The sequence below is a fragment of the Malania oleifera genome, chromosome 10 (assembly GCF_029873635.1).
Source record: "Malania oleifera isolate guangnan ecotype guangnan chromosome 10, ASM2987363v1, whole genome shotgun sequence".
NCBI classification, from domain to species: Eukaryota; Viridiplantae; Streptophyta; class Magnoliopsida; order Santalales; family Ximeniaceae; genus Malania; species Malania oleifera.
Genome location: NC_080426.1, coordinates 24,858,351 through 24,876,833, shown reverse-complemented (window position 1 = coordinate 24,876,833; position 18,483 = coordinate 24,858,351). Strand labels below are relative to the sequence as shown.

Below are 18,483 nucleotides of genomic sequence, written 5' to 3'. Positions count from 1 at the left end.
GATCATGTTTACAAAATCAGAAATCAGAAAGTATCTTGGCTCTTTCTCATAAGCTGATCCAAAAGTAGATTGCTTTGAAAAAAGTTTCGTTCCATGACAGTAATAACTATTTCGAATATCTCCTCTGTTTTTGTGTATATTTATTGAAGTTTTTTTTCTCCATTCACTAATATTTTCTTATTTTTTGTAATTGTGTATTTGTGTTAAATAAATTCGTTAACCATATAACTCTGCTATCACCTAGGCATTTCAAAACTTCAACTAGATGTTATCCAGTCCAATAGATTTTCCATTTTTCATTTTTTTAATGCAAACTTAATTTCATTAACTCTAATTTTGCAAATTAATCTCATATTTTTAGCCTTTCCCTCATTTTTTTAATTCTAAGTTTAAGCCTTCAAGTTGATTTTTCCCACTTCCAAATCGAATCTATTCCCCATAAAATCACACTACAAAGATTCAGTTGAAGCAAATTCCCAATAAATTATTAAATTTGATTTGGTGAACACAGCAAGTAAATAGTATTTCTTCATTTCCCCTTCTTATCAATTTCCAATTATCCCATTTGATTTGTTCTCCATAGAAGACAGATTTTGCACAACTTTATGCATCAACTTTATTCCATGTAGTAGTGATCGTTATTATGGTTGTGTTGATTCTTGAGTTGATAGCTAAATTTTCTAATCTAATTTTGTAATTTAAGTTTGATAGTTGGTGTTCTTAACAGATAGGCACAACAATAGATGCTCGCAAATATGATGTCACTGCTACAGCATCTTTCCAAACATGATATCTTATATCTCCAACCTGTTGAAAAGCACTCAGTTCCAATTTGTTCAGAAGCCAAGTATCTTGTGGAAATGAGAAAAATTCTGTTGGTTGAGGTACATGCCTTGGGTTGTCAATTTTTACTTAAGTGTATTGTGTAAAATTGTCTTGAACACACTGGTGTCAAGTTTGGAAATTAAAATATATTTAACAGTAGGAATTTCTACAGGATTCAGGAAATATGGATTTTTGAATTTAGATAATCTAGGCAGAACAATGGAGAAAAAGTTGTGGTTAAATTGGAACCAAGGTGGCAACATATTTAATATTCTATAAATTATATGGAATACTTTGGGAATCATTTTTGGTGTGGTGCCCATGATGCTTGGTGAATAATCTGGATTCTGTTATACATGCTAAGATCTGGTGATGTAAATTGGTGGAATTATTAACACCTAATTTAAGACCTTTATGAATGATAAGGAATTATTCTTCTATTAAAAAAAAAAAAGAGGAATTGTCATTTGTTCTCATGCAGTAAAATGCTATAATATCGAGTAAGAATATGTGGTAGCAAAGTACTCTTATTCTTGTTTAGGGGAATGCTAAGTCAAGCCTAAATATTATTTTCTAAATCATTTTCGATACTTCAGCAGACATGTTCTTCCATTTTCTTGCAAGTCGCCACTTTCTTCTTACACTTTTTTAGGCTCTTTTAATGTTCTCAATTTTTGGTGTTTTATATTCAGCTTATAGTTGGATTCAGCTGAATGGTCCAATGCATTGTGATGTTGCTAACTAGAGAAAAAAAAAAGGGCAGCCCAGTGCACAAAGCTCCCGTGTATGCGGGGTACGGGGAAGGGGTGGAAATTATTTCAGCTTAGTTAGTTCATAACTTTTTGTTTCCTACCTTGCCTCTCTTGTTTCCTTGATCTTAGTAAATGACAATTTTAGATCAAGCATGTTTTGGTTTTCTTTTTATTTTAGCAATTAAAGATTAATTAACAAATTAAATTTATTGATCTAAAGTCTAAACAGCATTAGAACTACCAGATAAATTGCTGCGAAGCACCTGTTGTGCAATATCAACAGTATTTTCTAGGTTTCAGCTTACACCAAATTAAAGAATTATCATGGGAGGCTTTGATAATGGAGATTTTGTTGTTCATCTTTTCTGTGGTGCAAGGTTGCCATTCTGTATGTGATGTTGTAAAATGTGGTTTACTAACTTTACAAAACAATTTTTATTTTTTTTTCAAAATATGAATTACATAAGCAAACTGCTTCTATTTCTTCACAACAGTACTAGAAAAGCAATGTTTGACGATTAACACAATACCCTGATCTATTAATTCTAAATATAATTGTGAACTCATTAATCAGTTTTTTCTTCCCTATTTGTGCGTAAAATTTTATGTTTTTCGTGTTAACAATATGAGTAAAATTCCTTTTGTTGCTTCATAATACTACTTTAAAAAGGAGCGTTTGACACTAAAACAATGTACCACTCATCTTATGTTAATTTTATCGAGTTCATTAATTCTAAATATAATGACGAATCCATTGCCTACTAATCACTTTTTTTCTTATTTAGGAACAAAATTTTAGGCTTTTTTTTCGAACTTTTTTTTTTTTTTTTTTGCAATAAAGGTATGAAATAATATAAGTAAATTGCTCTCGTTACTTGATAATTAGCACAAAAAAAGAGTATTTGGTGTTTAAACATTGCACCTACTCATCTTAAATTAACTCTAACATAATGATGAAGCCACTAATTATTTTTATTTCTATTTAGGAATCAACTGTTCGCTGACAAAATCTAAATTGTCCCTTGGAATGACATATCTAATAACTTTATTTTTTAGACTGAGATGCAAAAATTTATACTTAGTTCGCATATTTTCCTGTAATGATGTTATCAAATCACCTTTCAGCACCAAAATAAACACCATAATAGAATATTATGGGCGCACCTCACATTTTCAGAAATCTTATAAGTGTGAATGACTATGAGCAATTGCTTTGGTTGGATCATGAGTCAATAGTCCTCAAACTACCCCTATTTCACATCTGTCCTCAAACTGCAATTTGTTTCACATGTCAATACATGACAATTTTTTAAAAAATTATCATGTGCACTGCATGTGCCTATTCACTAGTGTGTGTGTGTGTGTGTGTGTATAAGCATCCCAAAAGGAAACTACTATAAACCTAAAATAGTAAGCAAACAAGCAATATAAAGATAATTCAAAAAAACATAAATTTTCTAAATTTTCTCTAAAAAGGAAATTTAAGAAAATCCCCCAACACAATCTTTCTTAAATCACATCCTATCAAATAAAGAAGTGCAGTTTGACTTGCATGTGTGCAATGCGGGTACCTTTAGCGAACAAAACAGCACCTCTTGCTATCAAACATAATCACGATAGCAACAATATGGGTACCTGCTTTGAAGGCTATATCTCTAGACATATGTGTTCTTTGCTTTAATTGTTCAGACTCATCATCGCATTTGTTCATTCATTGTGACTATGCTTGGACTGTTTGGAATAATCTATTTGGTATTTAAGGCAAATGTTGGGTGAGTTCTAAGACAGTGGAGGATTTTCTGGCAATAACTTTTGCTGGATTTGACAGGAAAAAAGGAAGGGCAACACTTTGGAAATGTTGGGGTCTTTGATGGAGTGTAATGCGCACATTTTTCTAGGAAGAAGTTGGCTCAGGTGCTGGTTTAGGAAAAGATACATTATTTGCCTTCTCTTTGGTGTGTGGGACAAGGGAATTTTAAGGGGGTGAGCCTTTCTGATATTCAGTGTGATTGGCGTTATGTGTTGGAGTGTTAGTTCTTGATGGTTTTTTTTCTCCTTTGCTCTTTAGCCTGTAGGTTGTTCCTTTGTGTTTCTTATATGGATTTTCCAGACCTCATTAAGTAGATGTATTATTCTCCAAGATTTTTATATTTTTATTTTATTAATGAATTCTTCTTCTATTATCAAAAACAATAGCAACAGTAAGAATAACATCAAGCTATGGCTTAAAAAGAGAAATATGAGAGAGAGAGAGAGAGAGAGAGAGAGAGAGAGAGAGAATCTTAAGATTTTAAGAATAACATATTACAACCAAAAGAATCCAAACCTAAAACAAACACGACTACAGAATCAATAAAATAAACCATTTCAACATTCATGATTTTATTTTGGAGCTGGATGAAATAGACTATAATTCAAGATACATGTGAACAATGTGGACAAGCATAAGAGTAATCATACCTCACCATCTGTTTGAAAAATCCAACAGGTGTCACCATTTGAAAAATCAAGAAAATATATTTTCCCTTTGTAGCATCCAACTATGACCTAAAGAAATCACATGCAAAAACAATAGGAAGCTCTTACTGCCTCAACAAGCTCAATTGAAAAAGGGAAATAATAGCCCAGAAAATGGAAGGGAAAATGGCACCATAGAAAAGTCACCAGGAATTGCTGCAGTACATTCAATCCGACCTTCTAGCTTGACCTCCCACTGGACAGAACCACTAAATCAACTATTCAATTAGACAGGCCATCAATTACTGAATGAATATTTATTTTCCAAATGCTTCTGATATTTCTCACACCATGCTTCATCAAAATGAATTAGGTTGCTCAGACCAATACAAGAAAAACTGTGATGGTTTTTTACCCTCCAACAAATGAAAAGTTGTTAAATGATAGAAAATAACATGGAACATAATCCCATTCTTTCATTAAATAATATTAATATTAAAAGTGAACAATTAATAGTAACTAGTGCTGGGTCAGTGCTATTGAGTTAATTTATAATTTTAATGTACACACGGCATACACATTTCTATATTTTTTTCTAGTGATATGGATTTAGAGAGATTTTTTTTGTTGGGGGGGGGGGGGGGAGGGAGAGAGAGAGAGAGGAAATTAAAAGGAAAAAAAAAAGTAAAAAAAATAAAATAAAATCTAAGGCTGACATGTCAACAAACTTTATTAATTAAAGAGGGGCAGAAAATTAAAAGGATTAAATTATAACTAATTTTTAATTTATAAATACCATTGAAATCACAGTCAAATTTAAGCATAAGTATTCATAGCCTGTACACTTTCAACTTGTAAGATGAACTTGAACATCAACAGAGCACATTTTATTTTATTTTACCTTTATAAAACAAGTTATACCTTGTTAAAAGATTGAAATCTTTTTCTAGGCTTTGTCAAAGCCCTAGTAGACGCCCGACCCCCAATAACGAATTTAATTCAAGCTTTGTCGGAGCCCTAGTGATAGTGAGTTTGTCTAACCTCTCTCCCAGTGTTTAATTGCTCCTAGCCTTCACCACCCTATTCGTTGGACATCTCAGACTTTCTAGACGATGATCTTGGCTAGGCTAGAAGGCTCTTCTCTATCAAAGCATCCAATTCTCTTTCAAAGGGTTAAATCGAAGCTATTGTCTAAGTTCTCTCTCAAAGGGTCAAAGTATTTGAGTCTTTGCTCAACTCAATGCTACTCTAACGGCAAAGAATTATTGGTAGGGCTGCTCCAACCCTGCCCTTACATTGCCTAAAAAGTGCTCTAACGCCATTATGAGTTTGTTCCTAGCAGACAAAAAGACATGATGGTTCTCTCTCATGCAAAGGACTCTTAATCACTCTCCTCACTCTATCATCTCTTGCTGGGAATATAAGCAACAATTTATGCAGCTTTCGACTAGGTTTTGTAGATTATTGGATGGTGAATCATGCGACGAGGGCAAGGAAGTTCATGGAATTAGGGCATGGCTAAAGAGGCAAAAGTTACTCTATCGTTGTCCATGAAGGATCCAAAGGCAATGGGTGGTCACGACTTGACGAAGGTTTTGATGCTTTGGTGAGCTTTTGTCTGGCAAGCATGGATGGAGTTGATAGTATAAAAAGTAATGAGAATAGATCCTAGAGGCAGATAGTGTCAAGAACAACTAATGTTAATGGAGTTCATTCAATTCCTAAAGATGGATTTCGTATGACTCTTAAGGATGGGTTCACTTGATCCCTAAGGATGTGCTAGAGGTTGTTTGTGTTCGATGCGGAGGGAAGGTGCAAGAAAAGATCCTACTAGTGTCAAGAACAACTAATGTTAATGGAGTTCATTCAATTCCTAAAGATGGATTTCGTATGACTCTTAAGGATGGGTTCACTTGATCCCTAAGGATGTGCTAGAGGTTGTTTGTGTTCGATGTGGAGGGAAGGTGCAAGAAAAGATCCTACCAACAACTCAGCACGATCAATTGATGCTGCGTAGGGAGAAGGTTACTTCGGAGGAGGCTAGACCAAAGGCAATTAGGGTTTTCTACATGGACGATGGGATGATGAGGGTTGGAGGGGCTGGACCTTAGTCCTTGACGATTAATATAGACATGGGTTGACTATTTGAGACCAATAAAGGCTTTTTAAAATTTCTAATGAGCCTATTGGTTAAGGAGGCCCAAGAGCAGAATTTTGATTTTATATTGGGCCATTTTAGAGAGAAGAAAATTCAACAGGATAAATTGCAGTTGGGTCATTCTAATGGGCAGGCCCAAATGCTTAGTTAGGTGTCCAGTCAAAATAAGGCCTTCTTATGAAAACCTATGAGGCTGCGGCAATTAATATCTATTGAAAAACAGAAGAAGATGCGTGCAATTCTGCACTTCAATTGTCTTCAAACAAGATCTATGGTGGCCAAGAGAAGAGAAGCAATTGCTTTAAAAACAAAAAAGAAAAGGAGGTGGAATTAGATAGATGGGTTGCTAAAAATTCAGCTAATTTTCAAGGTACTGATGCTTCTCCGATTCTAGAGAAGAATGATGGTAGGCAGGATTCCAGGATTGAGTTCGGGGGATCTTCTAAGAATTTTAGGTTATGTTTTGTTTGTAGAATGTTTATTCCCAAGAATAGATTAGTTTTAGAAGGTTAGTTACAATTAGTTATACAAGGAATTATGTTGTTACTATAAAGCAAATAGAAAAGTGAAACACTTTATGATTCCATAATAAGGAATAGACAAGGAATACCTATTCCCAAATTTTTATCATATTGATGTCTATTCCTTTCTTATTACGTGTTGAATGAAATAATTAGGAATATATAAGGAATAACTATTCCCTTAATTCCAAAATTTACACTATATTTCATCTTATTCCAATGAATAGCTATTTTGTCAAACCAAACAAACCGTTAATTGTTGTGGAAGTGAAAATTAGGATTCCATTGTTGGTTCGGAAGGGAATTTAGATGATAAGGGAGTCAATTGAGATACTTTGACAAGTCGAAAGTTTTATGCTCATCATAAGGAAATGTAAGGAGGATGTCTTTTGAAGATAATCGGGATTCGTCTGGCGATAAAAACAAAAAAATAAAAAATAAAAAAATTCTTGAGTGATTATAATGGTGTTTTAAGTATCTTGGAGGAGCCAATCATTGAGAGGGTTAATACAAGCAAGGCCACTTAAGAGATGGGGTGATGTTTTGGAGGATGATAGCATAGGCAGTACTGATTTTAAGTGTGAAAAGGGTTTACTTTTGGATCAAACTCTGGAGCAGCAATGATACCAACACTTCTTCTGATTGTCTAAGGGAATTATCTTATGTGCCACCACCTCCTCCTCTAGAAGATTTAAATGGAATTAATAATTTTGAGGGTGATGTTTCTATTAGAGGTCATATATTTCTTTTAGTATTATTATTGAGCGTTAGTATGTTAACTAGTGAGAATATTATTGTCATTAGAATGTATTTAATTTGTATTATAAATGGAGGGAGAGACCTATCTTCAAGTTAGGTCATTCATTTTAATCAAATATTAACATGGTATCAGAGCATGATCTTATCAAAACCCTATTTCCCTCAGTCGTCGCAGGAAAACACAATTTCTGCAGATGTTCTTCCCAGATCCACCTACACCCCAAACTAAATCACAAAACCAAACATACAGCCATAATAAGATTCCCCCTGACGACCCACCCCACAAAATCCCATCGCAGGGGAGCACCCCACATGCCCCCACACGCCGGACAAATGTTGGCAAGGTCGACCCTACGCACCGGCATGTGAGTGAAGTTTCGCCCACTTTTTTCCTTTTTTTCTTCTGCCATGCTCTAATTCCTTCACTGTCGCCTAGGTCATCCTTCATTGGAAAAGGTAAAATGTTTTGTTCCTAGTTTGAGTTCTGTGTCTAGTCACGATTGTGAGTCCTGTTAGTTGGGAAAGTACCATCTTGTTTCTTTCACTTCCCAGGTCAACAAACGGGCTGCAAGCCCTTTTATGTTAGTTCATTTAGATATCTGGGGCCCTAGTAGGGTCATGTCCAAGTTGGGTTTCCAGTACTTTGTAACCTTTGTGGACGATTATTCTAAGTTATTTCATATATTTTGTGCCTTCTGTTCTGAAATAAAGACTCAATTTGGTTTTCCAATTTGAATACTTAGAAATGTTAACGCTAAAGAGTTTTTCAATGCACAATTCACTATTTATATGACTCAGTTTGGCATTGTTCATCAATCATCTTGTGCCCACACTCCTCAACAAAATGTGGTTGTAAAGTGAAAAAATAGACAGCTTAATGAAATCATTTGCATTTTATCAAATCCATGTACCTAAAGTGTCTTTGAGTGATGTTTTTCTTACTGATTGTTATCTAATAAACAAAATGCCATTTCTGTTCTTACTGGTAAAATTTTCCTACTCCATTCCCTTTCCTAATTCACCTTTATTTTCTATTCCTCCTCGTATATTTGGGTGTGTGTCCTTTGTTCATCAACTAACTCCTAGTGTGGATAAATTGGATCCTCATGCTATAAAATGTCTTTCTAGGCTACTCATATACTCAAAAGGGATATCAGTGTTATAGTTATGTGTTGCATCGCTTCTTTGTTTCTGCCAATGTTACCTTCTTTGAGTCTACACCTTAATACACCCATTCACTGAGCATTTCTTAGCTCAATGAGTCTCTTTTTGCCTAACCTTTGAGTCTCTATGTTGCTATCATTACCCAACCAACCATCTAAGTCTCCATGTAGTTCAAGTCCTTCTCATCGCCTTGATCATCCTAATTTGCAAGTGTATTCACAACGGCGGCTCCAAGGAAGAGGGTCCCCTCTAGCTTCTACTACCACGCCTTTGGTTTCCACGTCTAATGATCATACTTCCCATGATGTTGATCCTCCTATTGCTGTTTGGAAATGCACATGTACTCAACACCCTGTTTCCAACTATGTTTGTTATGACTCCTTATCACCCTCATATTATTGTTTTGTCATTGCTCTATAATCTACTACCTTTCCTAAATCTATTTCGGAAGTCTTAGCCCATTCATGGTGGAGGGATGCTATGGTTGAAGAGATGAATGCTTTACATAACAATGGTACTTGGGACTTGGTACCTCTTCCAACTGACAAGTCAGTGGTCGGTTATCACTAGGTTTACACTATCAAAGTCAACCCTGATGGTTCTCTAGCTCGTCTAAAGGCTCGTCTTGTTGCTAAGGAATACACTCAGGTGTATGGTCTGGATTATTCTGATACTTTTTCTCCGGTTGTCAAACTTACATCAATATGTATGTTCATCTCCTTGGCTACTACTTGTCACTGGCCTTTGCATCAGCTAGATGTGAAAAATGCCTTCTTGCATGGTGACCTTCAGGAGGAGGTTTATATGGAGCGACCACCTGGGGTTTGTGGCTCAAGGGGAGTCAGGCTTAGTGTGTTAGCACAAAAAGGCATTATATGCCTTAAAACAGTCTCCCAAAGCATGGTTTGGTCGTTTTAGCACTGTATTACTTGAGTTTGGTCTTTGACGGTGTGTTGTGGATCATTCTATGTTTTATGGTCATACTTCACCCAGTAGGACTCTTCTTGTTGTTTATGTGGGTGATATTGTTATTACAGGTGATAACGATAAAGGTATTAAGAGACTCGAACATTTTCTACAGACTAAGCTTCAGACCAAAGATTTGGAACCATTGAAATACTTCTTGGGTATAGAAGTATCTAGATCTCGTATCAGAACTATTGTATCAAAGAGGAAGTATGTTTTTGATCTATTGGATGAAACTGGCTTGTTTGGATCTAAACTGGTTGATAAACCCATGGATCCTAACAAGAAGTTAATGTCAGACATGGATGATTTGCTACCTAATCCTAAACAATACTAGAGATTTTTTGGAAAGTTGAATTATCTCACACTTACTCAGTTAATATATCTTTTGCAACAAGTGTTGTGAGTCAATTTGTAGATTCTTCGAGGGCAAGTCATTGGGACACAGTAATTCACATCTTGAGATACTCTAACGTGCACCTAAGAGAGGTCTTTTATATCATGATCGAGGTCCGACTTATATCCATGGATATATAAATGCAGATACGACTGGATAGCCTTCAGATCTAAGATCCACCATCGGGTACTATATCTTGGTTGATGTTAATTTGGTTTCTTGAAGAAGTAAGAAACAAATTGTAGTGGCAAGGTCAAGTGTTGAATCAAAATATAGAGCTATGGCTCACACTACCTGTGAACTTGTCTGGTTAAAGAACAAGTTGGAAGAATTGGGCTTTTCGCATTCTCAGCCTATGGAGTTAATGTATGATAATCAAGTTGCTCTTCATATTGCCTCCAACCTGGTCTTTCATGAGCAAACAAAGCACATTAAAGTTGATTGCCACTTTGTTTGGAAGAAACTTGTGCGGAAGCTCATTACAACCACTTATGTGAAGTCGGACATGCAGCTTGCTGATTTGTTTACCAAAGCATTCAGGATGCTCATGTTAAATTCATTTGTAACAAGCTAGGAGCTTATGACATTTATGCTCCAACTTGAGGGGGAGTGTTAGAGGTTATATATGTCTTTTAGTATTATTATTGAGTGTGTTAGTATGTTAATTAGTGAGAGTAAGGGTATTACTGCCATTAGAATGTATTTAATTTGTATTATAAATAGTGTAAGAGACATATCTTCAACTTAGGTCATTCATTTCAATCAAATATTAACATTTTCTAACAAAAAACTGAAGGTAAAAGATGGAATTTTGCCCACTCCAATTCAAGAATCTATCGGGAAAGACATTTAGACTCATAATTTGTTGGATAGCTTGGGCCTCATGTTGTCTGATCATGGAGGAAATGAAGTTAGGCTCAATGGCGCTAAATCTAAGGCAAAGAAAGGTTAAAAGGGAAATAGCAAAATTGAAGTGTTCAGTGAATTATAATGGGAAGGGATTAAAGAGGGGTCTTCTTAGATTATTTTAGATTTTTATTTTATTTATTATTTACTATTTCTATTTTTATTTTGTTTTTCTTTTTTATTTTTTGAGAACTTAGCATCCCTAATCTGATTGTGCATTCTCTTTATTAATGTATCTTCGTTTATTATCAAAAAATATATTTAAAAATATAATACGAATGCACACTACATCTTCTTAAAAGTCGATGAGTATACATATATGCATGATATACATATCTCTATATTTTACAAATAATTTGAGTTAATTTAATAATTTTAATGTATGTGTAACATTGTATACATATTACTATACTTTTTTAAATAATTTGTATTTGAATTAATTTTGTAATTTTAATGTATGTAAATGTAAATAAAAGATAAAGAAAGTGGGGGCCAATAATTTGGATTAGTTTTTATAATTTAAATTTTTTTGAATGTAAAGGTATATATAGGTGTTGGGAGGATGTGGTTGGGGTGGGAGTCAGTCACATGGAGAGAGAGAGAGAGAGAGAGAGAGAGAGAGAGAGAGAGAGAGAGATAGAGAGAGAAGGGAAAAAAAGAAATCAGAAAAAAAAAAAAGGTGGGACGGCCCCCTGAGGTGGGGGAGAGAGAGAAAGAAGGGGAAAAAAGGAAATCAGAAAAAAAAAAAAGGTGAAACAGACCCTTGAGGTGGAGGAGAGAGAGAATTTGAAAAAAAAAAGTGGCCATCCACCCCCATGGGGGAGGGTGGGAGCACTCAACCGCTGATGAGAGGGAAAGAGAGGGGGGGTGGAGGAGAAGAGGGGTGAAAAAAAACACCATAGAACCTGGTGGCAACACATGTCCCACCAAACGCTCAACTTTCATATCTAGAATAGATAGATATTGCAAAACCAGCATACAATAAACATTCCTAGATGTGATAAAACCATGTACAGTGGCATAAGATAATGGTTTTAAATATTGGCAAAGATTGCAGATCCAATTGAACAAGCAGGAATGTAAGATACAAACTTTACTCAAACTGCCAGTGCCTATGAACTTATAGAAACTCACAGGTGCAATTTTTCCTTTTCTGTTTTTTTTTTTTGGCTGATAACAAAAGAAGATGTATTAGATAAAAAGGAGAAGGTACAACATGTGGGGACAAGGAGTCCACCAAATAAAGGAAAAAATAAAAAAAGAGGGGAAAAAAAAACAAGCTCACAAAATAAAACTAAACAATATTAGCCAAGGAACCCCCTTTTCAAACCCTTTCCATCAAAGTTTACTGAGCTCTTCAAATTCATAATTCCCTTTATCCCTTCATCTTTTTAATTTGACCACCATCCTTACGCACTTTATTTCCTCCAATGTCACTCAACTCTAAATCCACTTTATCCAAAATATTTTGAGCTTTTAAGTCCTTCTAAGGAATCTGCACCATGGGCATAGGCAGAAATCAATCCCTGCTCTGTAACTTGTTCGCCAACTCATCGTCATCAAAAATAGAAACTCCCTCCAAGCAGTCCCATGGGGGTGGATGGGAATACAATAAATCATCTATTACATCATTGGAATAAAAAATGTACCCATATTGTTCTCAAATCTCACCCAATAACAACCCCACCCCCCCCCCCCCCCCATCACAATCAAACTCACTAAAATCATCTCTCTGAATCTGAAAAATCCCTTCACCATCTTTCATTTACTAACCTCATTACTGCATCCAGCCTTCTTCTAAGCATTCAGGTCTTCCACAATACTAAACTCTCCTTTAGAATTTCTCCCTAGTAACTTTGGCACTAACTCACCAGAGTTTGTTTTCTTTCTTTTCTTTAAAAACATTCTCCATTTCAGCACCCATACAAGCCGACCTCCTACAAGCATGAACCTTGTCACCCAGAAATCTATCAGCTTTAAGACAGCGATTGTCAGATTTCTCCCCAAACCCAGCTTCTTTTTTCCTCTTTTCCGCACCACGTGCTAATACCTCTTCAAAACTTGACACAATCTTAACCCCATGCTTGTTTCAATCGAATCTGCTGCTAGAATTCTGAACTTTTTGGTCATTCTGACTCAAGTCTCAGAAATTGGATGCTGGATTTGGATTCCATTGGCAGAATGCGTAGAGTCCTCTTCCCCTATACTCATTTTCTGAGATCCAGGAGCAAAATTGGACCTGCCCTTCATCCTGAACCAATAAGGAAGTACTTGTGTTGCCATTACAGCAACATAAACCTGAATACCACAAACTTTCCTAGACAATGGGCCTGTTCAAGTAATTGGCCCAATTTAGCCAAAAAAGAAATACATTCTTTTTCAATAACTTGGGCGAGGTTCAAAACAGTAAAATACAACCCGGCCCAATTCTTTTCACAGCCACCTCCCCAAAAGCAACCCTAGCCGCCTCTGAGACGATCAAAATGCCATTTTTTTCTCCTAAAAGAAGATTTCATTAATAGATAAAGAATTTACAAAAGGGAGAATGAGAAATCTCCCCAAGAAAAGCTGGGAGATGTTCACAACGCCATCCAGAACCCTAGATTACATCACGTTCCAGTTGATTGATTCCGATCGATTTGTGATGGCCCCAGGTTCATTCAGATGCAGTGCACCTCCACACCCAACAGCACAGTTCTTTCCCGGCCAACACACCCTCATTTCCAGAGTACTGCGACGCTATCCTTCCCTCTGTTTGCCTTCTAGCACCACCTGACTCCACAATCTTTGGCGTGACGAACTGATAGCACCAACACCTCCAAAATCCTCACAAAAAACCTCTGCTAACCTGCAAAAATCACTTGCAAAGCTTCGCCACCCATCGCCTTTAGCACCTCCAGGAATAAACACTGAAAAAATTTCTTTCCTTTCCATCCAAGCCCCAATTCCAACTATTTTCCCACCTTCGTCCACCAAATCGACATCCAATACTCTCTGAATCGCATATAAATAGTTCAAAATCCCCTTTGCATCTGACTGAAAGAAGACAAACCAACAGCAAACCAGACCATTGCTTCTTTAGAAAACCTAACCCACCTATTTCGGGAGACATTATTCTCAACTACAAGCAAAGATGAGTTCCCCCAACCTAGTCTAAATGTCTAATCACAGAAGGATTTACTTCGATCTGCAATAATCATTTCAGCATAACCTATTGCCACTATCACCTTTGATAACTAGGTCGAAGGTTTTTTTTTCAACCAGCACCATTCGCTTCAGTCGGCCGTAGTCGAAGGCTGGAGTGAGACATGTCCCCCTTTGTTACAGAAAGCAATAGTCGGAAGATCCAAAGGGTGAAAGAAGGGAAATCAGAGGAGGAGGAGGGGAAAGGAGATTTAGTGTTTCCATTGGGAAAAAGAGATGAGGTCAAATGGAGAAGGAGGTGAATAGGAGAGGTCAAGTGAAGAGAGTGAGGTTAAACAGTGAAAGAGGATCCTCCATGGTCACAAGCTTGGAGGAAGATGCTGGCTTGGGGAGGTATTGTGACCTTCTCTCCTTCATTCAGCTTGTGGACTCAAAAGCAAAAGGGAGAAGTCAGTGAAGCATGCAAGCTAAACCATAAGCTTAATTCAACTGAAAAATTTTGCAGGTGCAATTTTGTATGGGTGTTTAATTCTATGTTTATTTTTCACATTGACCGTAATCCTTACAGTACATGCCATGGCAATAATCAAATATTTTAGACATTGTCATTCTTATGACCTAGTAGAAAAAGATAACTTTTCAGCCTCAAGATCAAGTAAAATGATACAGCAGTACATGCCTAGCCTACCTCAACACCAGAAGCCAGTGTTCATAACAATAAGTTGGAGCCAAAGATGAAAGCCACATGACCAATGCTCAAGCTTTCAATTATTAGCCTACAACAATATATGCCAGTATTTCTAGTTCACACAACACTGACAATTATTGTAGAATCAAACTTTCAATAATAACGTATTTAATTCAATCACATTTTAGTACTTGGGGATAAAATGGAGAAAGGAACATTCTTCATCAACTAAAATATCTATTAACCAATATAAACAATGCAAAAGCTCATATATAAATAAATCTTAATTGAGATGGGAATCTAATAATTTAACCATTAACTAAAATTTCTATTAACCAATATAAAGAATGACAAAAGACACTGACCTACCTGAGGATTAGCAAAAAGATAATGACCTCCCCTGAGGTTTCAAAAATTCTAGAGACCTCCCCTGAGATCTCAAGAATTTCAAGGATCTCCCTTGAGGTTTGCCAAAAAGAAACAAATCTCCCCTTATATCTTGCAAAAAGACAAGTTTTTTGTGGGGATATCTTTGTCTTTTTGGCAAACCTTAGGGGAAGTTTGTCGCATTTTTGAAACCTCAAGGGATGTTTATGGCATTTTGAAACCTGAGGGTAGGTATCTATCTTTTTGCCAAACCACAGGGGAGGTGAGTGTCTTTTGCCCTATAAAGAATGTAAAAGCTCACATATAAATAAATCTCAACTGAGAAAATGAGAATCCAATAATTTAAGCAATAGGCATCAAAGCATGAATAATCCAATCACCATTCAAAATGGTAATAATTTCAGAAAAAAAAGAAGTGAAATATCATTTGGAAAGTAATTCAAAATTGTCTATTCAAAAACTAAAATATGATTCTTACCTTTTGCAATTAACACAAAGAAAGCTCTGTGAGTGAGATCCAATAAATAGGAAAATATCTCCATTTTTCAATACAACAATTGGTGATGCATCAACACAGGAGTTCATGTGAACCTTCCACAATTCCCGCATATAACCTTGTCTATCTTTTGGAAATTCCGCTGACCAGGTTGCCTGACATACATCATTCAGCTCATATTCTCCTTCATACAACACCTTGTTGCATCGGCTGAATGAACATGACATTGACACCGAATTGGAATTCCACAAGTATATATCTCTACGACTTGTTCCCACCAAAGGCACATACAGATCTGAATCCATCTTCAAATGTTTTGAAATAAATGAATGATCACCAGTTTTCTTCCTAGAGGTCCTTAATAACCACTCACTGGGCACAAATCTATAGGGATTACGAGGCTCAGAATCAAAGGAAATGATCATGTTCCCTTTACTTTCTTTCACTTTTACTTTCCAATCAGCATTGAGATGATCAACATCATGTAACCCTTCTTTATTCAGAAGGGCTTTTAGAAGCTTAGAAGGACTAGGAAAGCTATAGAGCAATCTCATATCAATACTTAAACAATGAGAAGCATGTGCTGCAGCGATAGAATTACCACCCATCATGAAGAAGTCATCATCATCAGAAAATTTTTCAACCATTAAAGCATCAGAAAAGGCCTGCAGAAAAAAAAATCAGATATGAATTAATTTTTCAAAAACATTACATAGTCAATAAGTGTTTAGAGAAGCAAAAAAGAAAAATCAATAATGAGGGTTACATTGTCTAACAGATTACTACAATGAGAACAAGAAGCACAAGAAGGAGCATAAGAAATCCTTTTATAGGGAATAAGATAATTCTTAACAAACAAACAATAAACATGGGCAACAATACTAGAATCCAAAACCTCCTGGCAACCTGGCTTTGATACCATGTTAGATTGCCACTTTACCTAAAAGCTTAAGCTGTTAGATTGGGGGCCAACTATGTCAATCAAGCCTTAAAAAACACAAACAAACAAACAAAAAAACAAAACAAAAATTTAAAAAAAAAAAAAAAACCAAAAATATCAAAACAGCACAGCTACCCAATCACGCGCTGAATATGAAGAAGAAATTCCTCCGAAACATCCTGCTGCAAAAGCCCACAAAGAGGCCATATACTAAATCCTATCCCAAAGTTTATTGAAATATATTCTCTTTCCTGTAAATATTCAAGCATTCTGCTCCAACTAAATCCCCCCACAATAATTGCAAAAAACTCACACCTCAGACAGCCCCAAACCATCTTTAGCCCTCCCAAAACCCAAAAATAATATAGCCAAAAAATCCTCCATCGATTTTGAATGCATCCAACTCTCTTCAAACAAGCCAATAAGATTATTCCACATCCCATGGAAAGGGGCAATGAAGGAACAGGTTAAATTTTCAAAACAAAGAGAACAAGCATCCGGATATAAGCCTAAAAGGCCTCCTCCTCTGCCTAAGTCTTCCAAATAGAACTATGAAGCAGAAAGGACATGTTTTTATAGGCTAAATGCTCAAAAAAATACTTACAACAGCACTCCCCCCACCCCCCAGTAGGGACAAAGAGTCGAGAGTCCAAAAATGGTAGTCCTGCTTATAGAAAACAAGACCACCCTCAAACAGAAAAAGGAGGCCAGCTCCAACACCTCCCTACCATTAAGAGCCTTGCAAAAATGGAAATCCCAAGAGAATCCCTCCCCATTTGAAATAAAGAGTGAAGAAATCGATTGGTTGTGCATAGGACAGTCTATATAAACAAAGAAAAGGCGTGCAAAGCAAAGAATTCCCCACCCATATGTCTTCCCAAAACCTGATGCAGTACCCGTTTGCCTCCATAAAATTAGTACAAGGAATAAAAAGAGAACACAACTATGAAACACCCTTTCAAAAACTTTCACAAGAGCATCTCAACCCTAAATTAGCACTCCACCTATGCCCCTGCAAGCCAATTTTACTCTTAATAGCATTGTGCCAAAAGGAAGATAAAAATGCCACAAACATTTATAAATTATAGCATTGTTCTTATACACCAACTTAACAAGACCCAAACCACCTCCATTTTAGACCAACAAACAACTTCACAACTCACAACCAACCAACTGATCCTTTTTCTCCCTGTCCAAACCAAAGAAAATGTTTGAAATAAAGAGTGAAAAAAAAGGAGGCCAGCTCCAACACCTCCCTACCATTAAGAGCCTTGCAAAAATGGAAAACCCATGAGAATCCCTCCCCATTTGAAATAAAGAGTGAAGAAATGGATTGGTTGTGCATAGGACAGTCTATATAAACAAAGAAAAAACGTGCAAAGCGAAGAATTCCCCACCCATATGTCTTCCCAAAACTTGATGCAGTACCCGTTTGCCTCCATAAAATTAGTACAAGCAATAAAAGAGAACACAACTATGAAACACCCTTTCAAGGACTTTCACAAGAGCATCTCAACCCTAAATTAGCACTCCACCTATGACCCTGCAAACCAATTTTACTCTTAAAAGCATTGTGCCAAAAGGAAGATAAAAATGCCACAAACATTTATAAATTATAGCATTGTTCTTATACACCAACTTAACAAGACCCAAACCACCTCCATTTTAGACCTACAAACAACCTCATAACTCACAACCAACAAACTGATCCATTTTCTCCCTGTCCAGACCAAAGAAAATCTCCCATAATTTTCTTCATATTATTGCCTACACTCAAACAATTCCAATAGGCAAGAAACAAAAAGGAATACAAGCAAGGCAAGCCTAAACAAGGATAATTCGCACACCTACAGAAAATTAGAAAACCCCTTCCACCCAACCAACCTCTTAGACACCTTCTCCACTATAGAATCCCAAACCCAA

General features: G+C 36.2%; 1 protein-coding gene across 2 annotated transcripts in view; it reads right to left on the bottom strand.

Moving 5' to 3' along the window:
* Positions 1 to 18,483, bottom strand: part of LOC131166448 (putative acyl-activating enzyme 19) — a 124,174-nt gene that overhangs the window by 49,576 nt on the left and 56,115 nt on the right. For both annotated transcript variants that reach the window (XM_058125028.1, XM_058125029.1), the window contains exons 6-8: positions 15,603 to 16,285; positions 4,228 to 4,303; positions 4,038 to 4,124 (exon numbers count right to left, since the gene is read on the bottom strand). In XM_058125028.1, the coding sequence (XP_057981011.1) occupies positions 4,038 to 4,124; positions 4,228 to 4,303; positions 15,603 to 16,285 (846 nt within the window). The remainder of the gene's footprint in view (positions 1 to 4,037; positions 4,125 to 4,227; positions 4,304 to 15,602; positions 16,286 to 18,483) is intronic.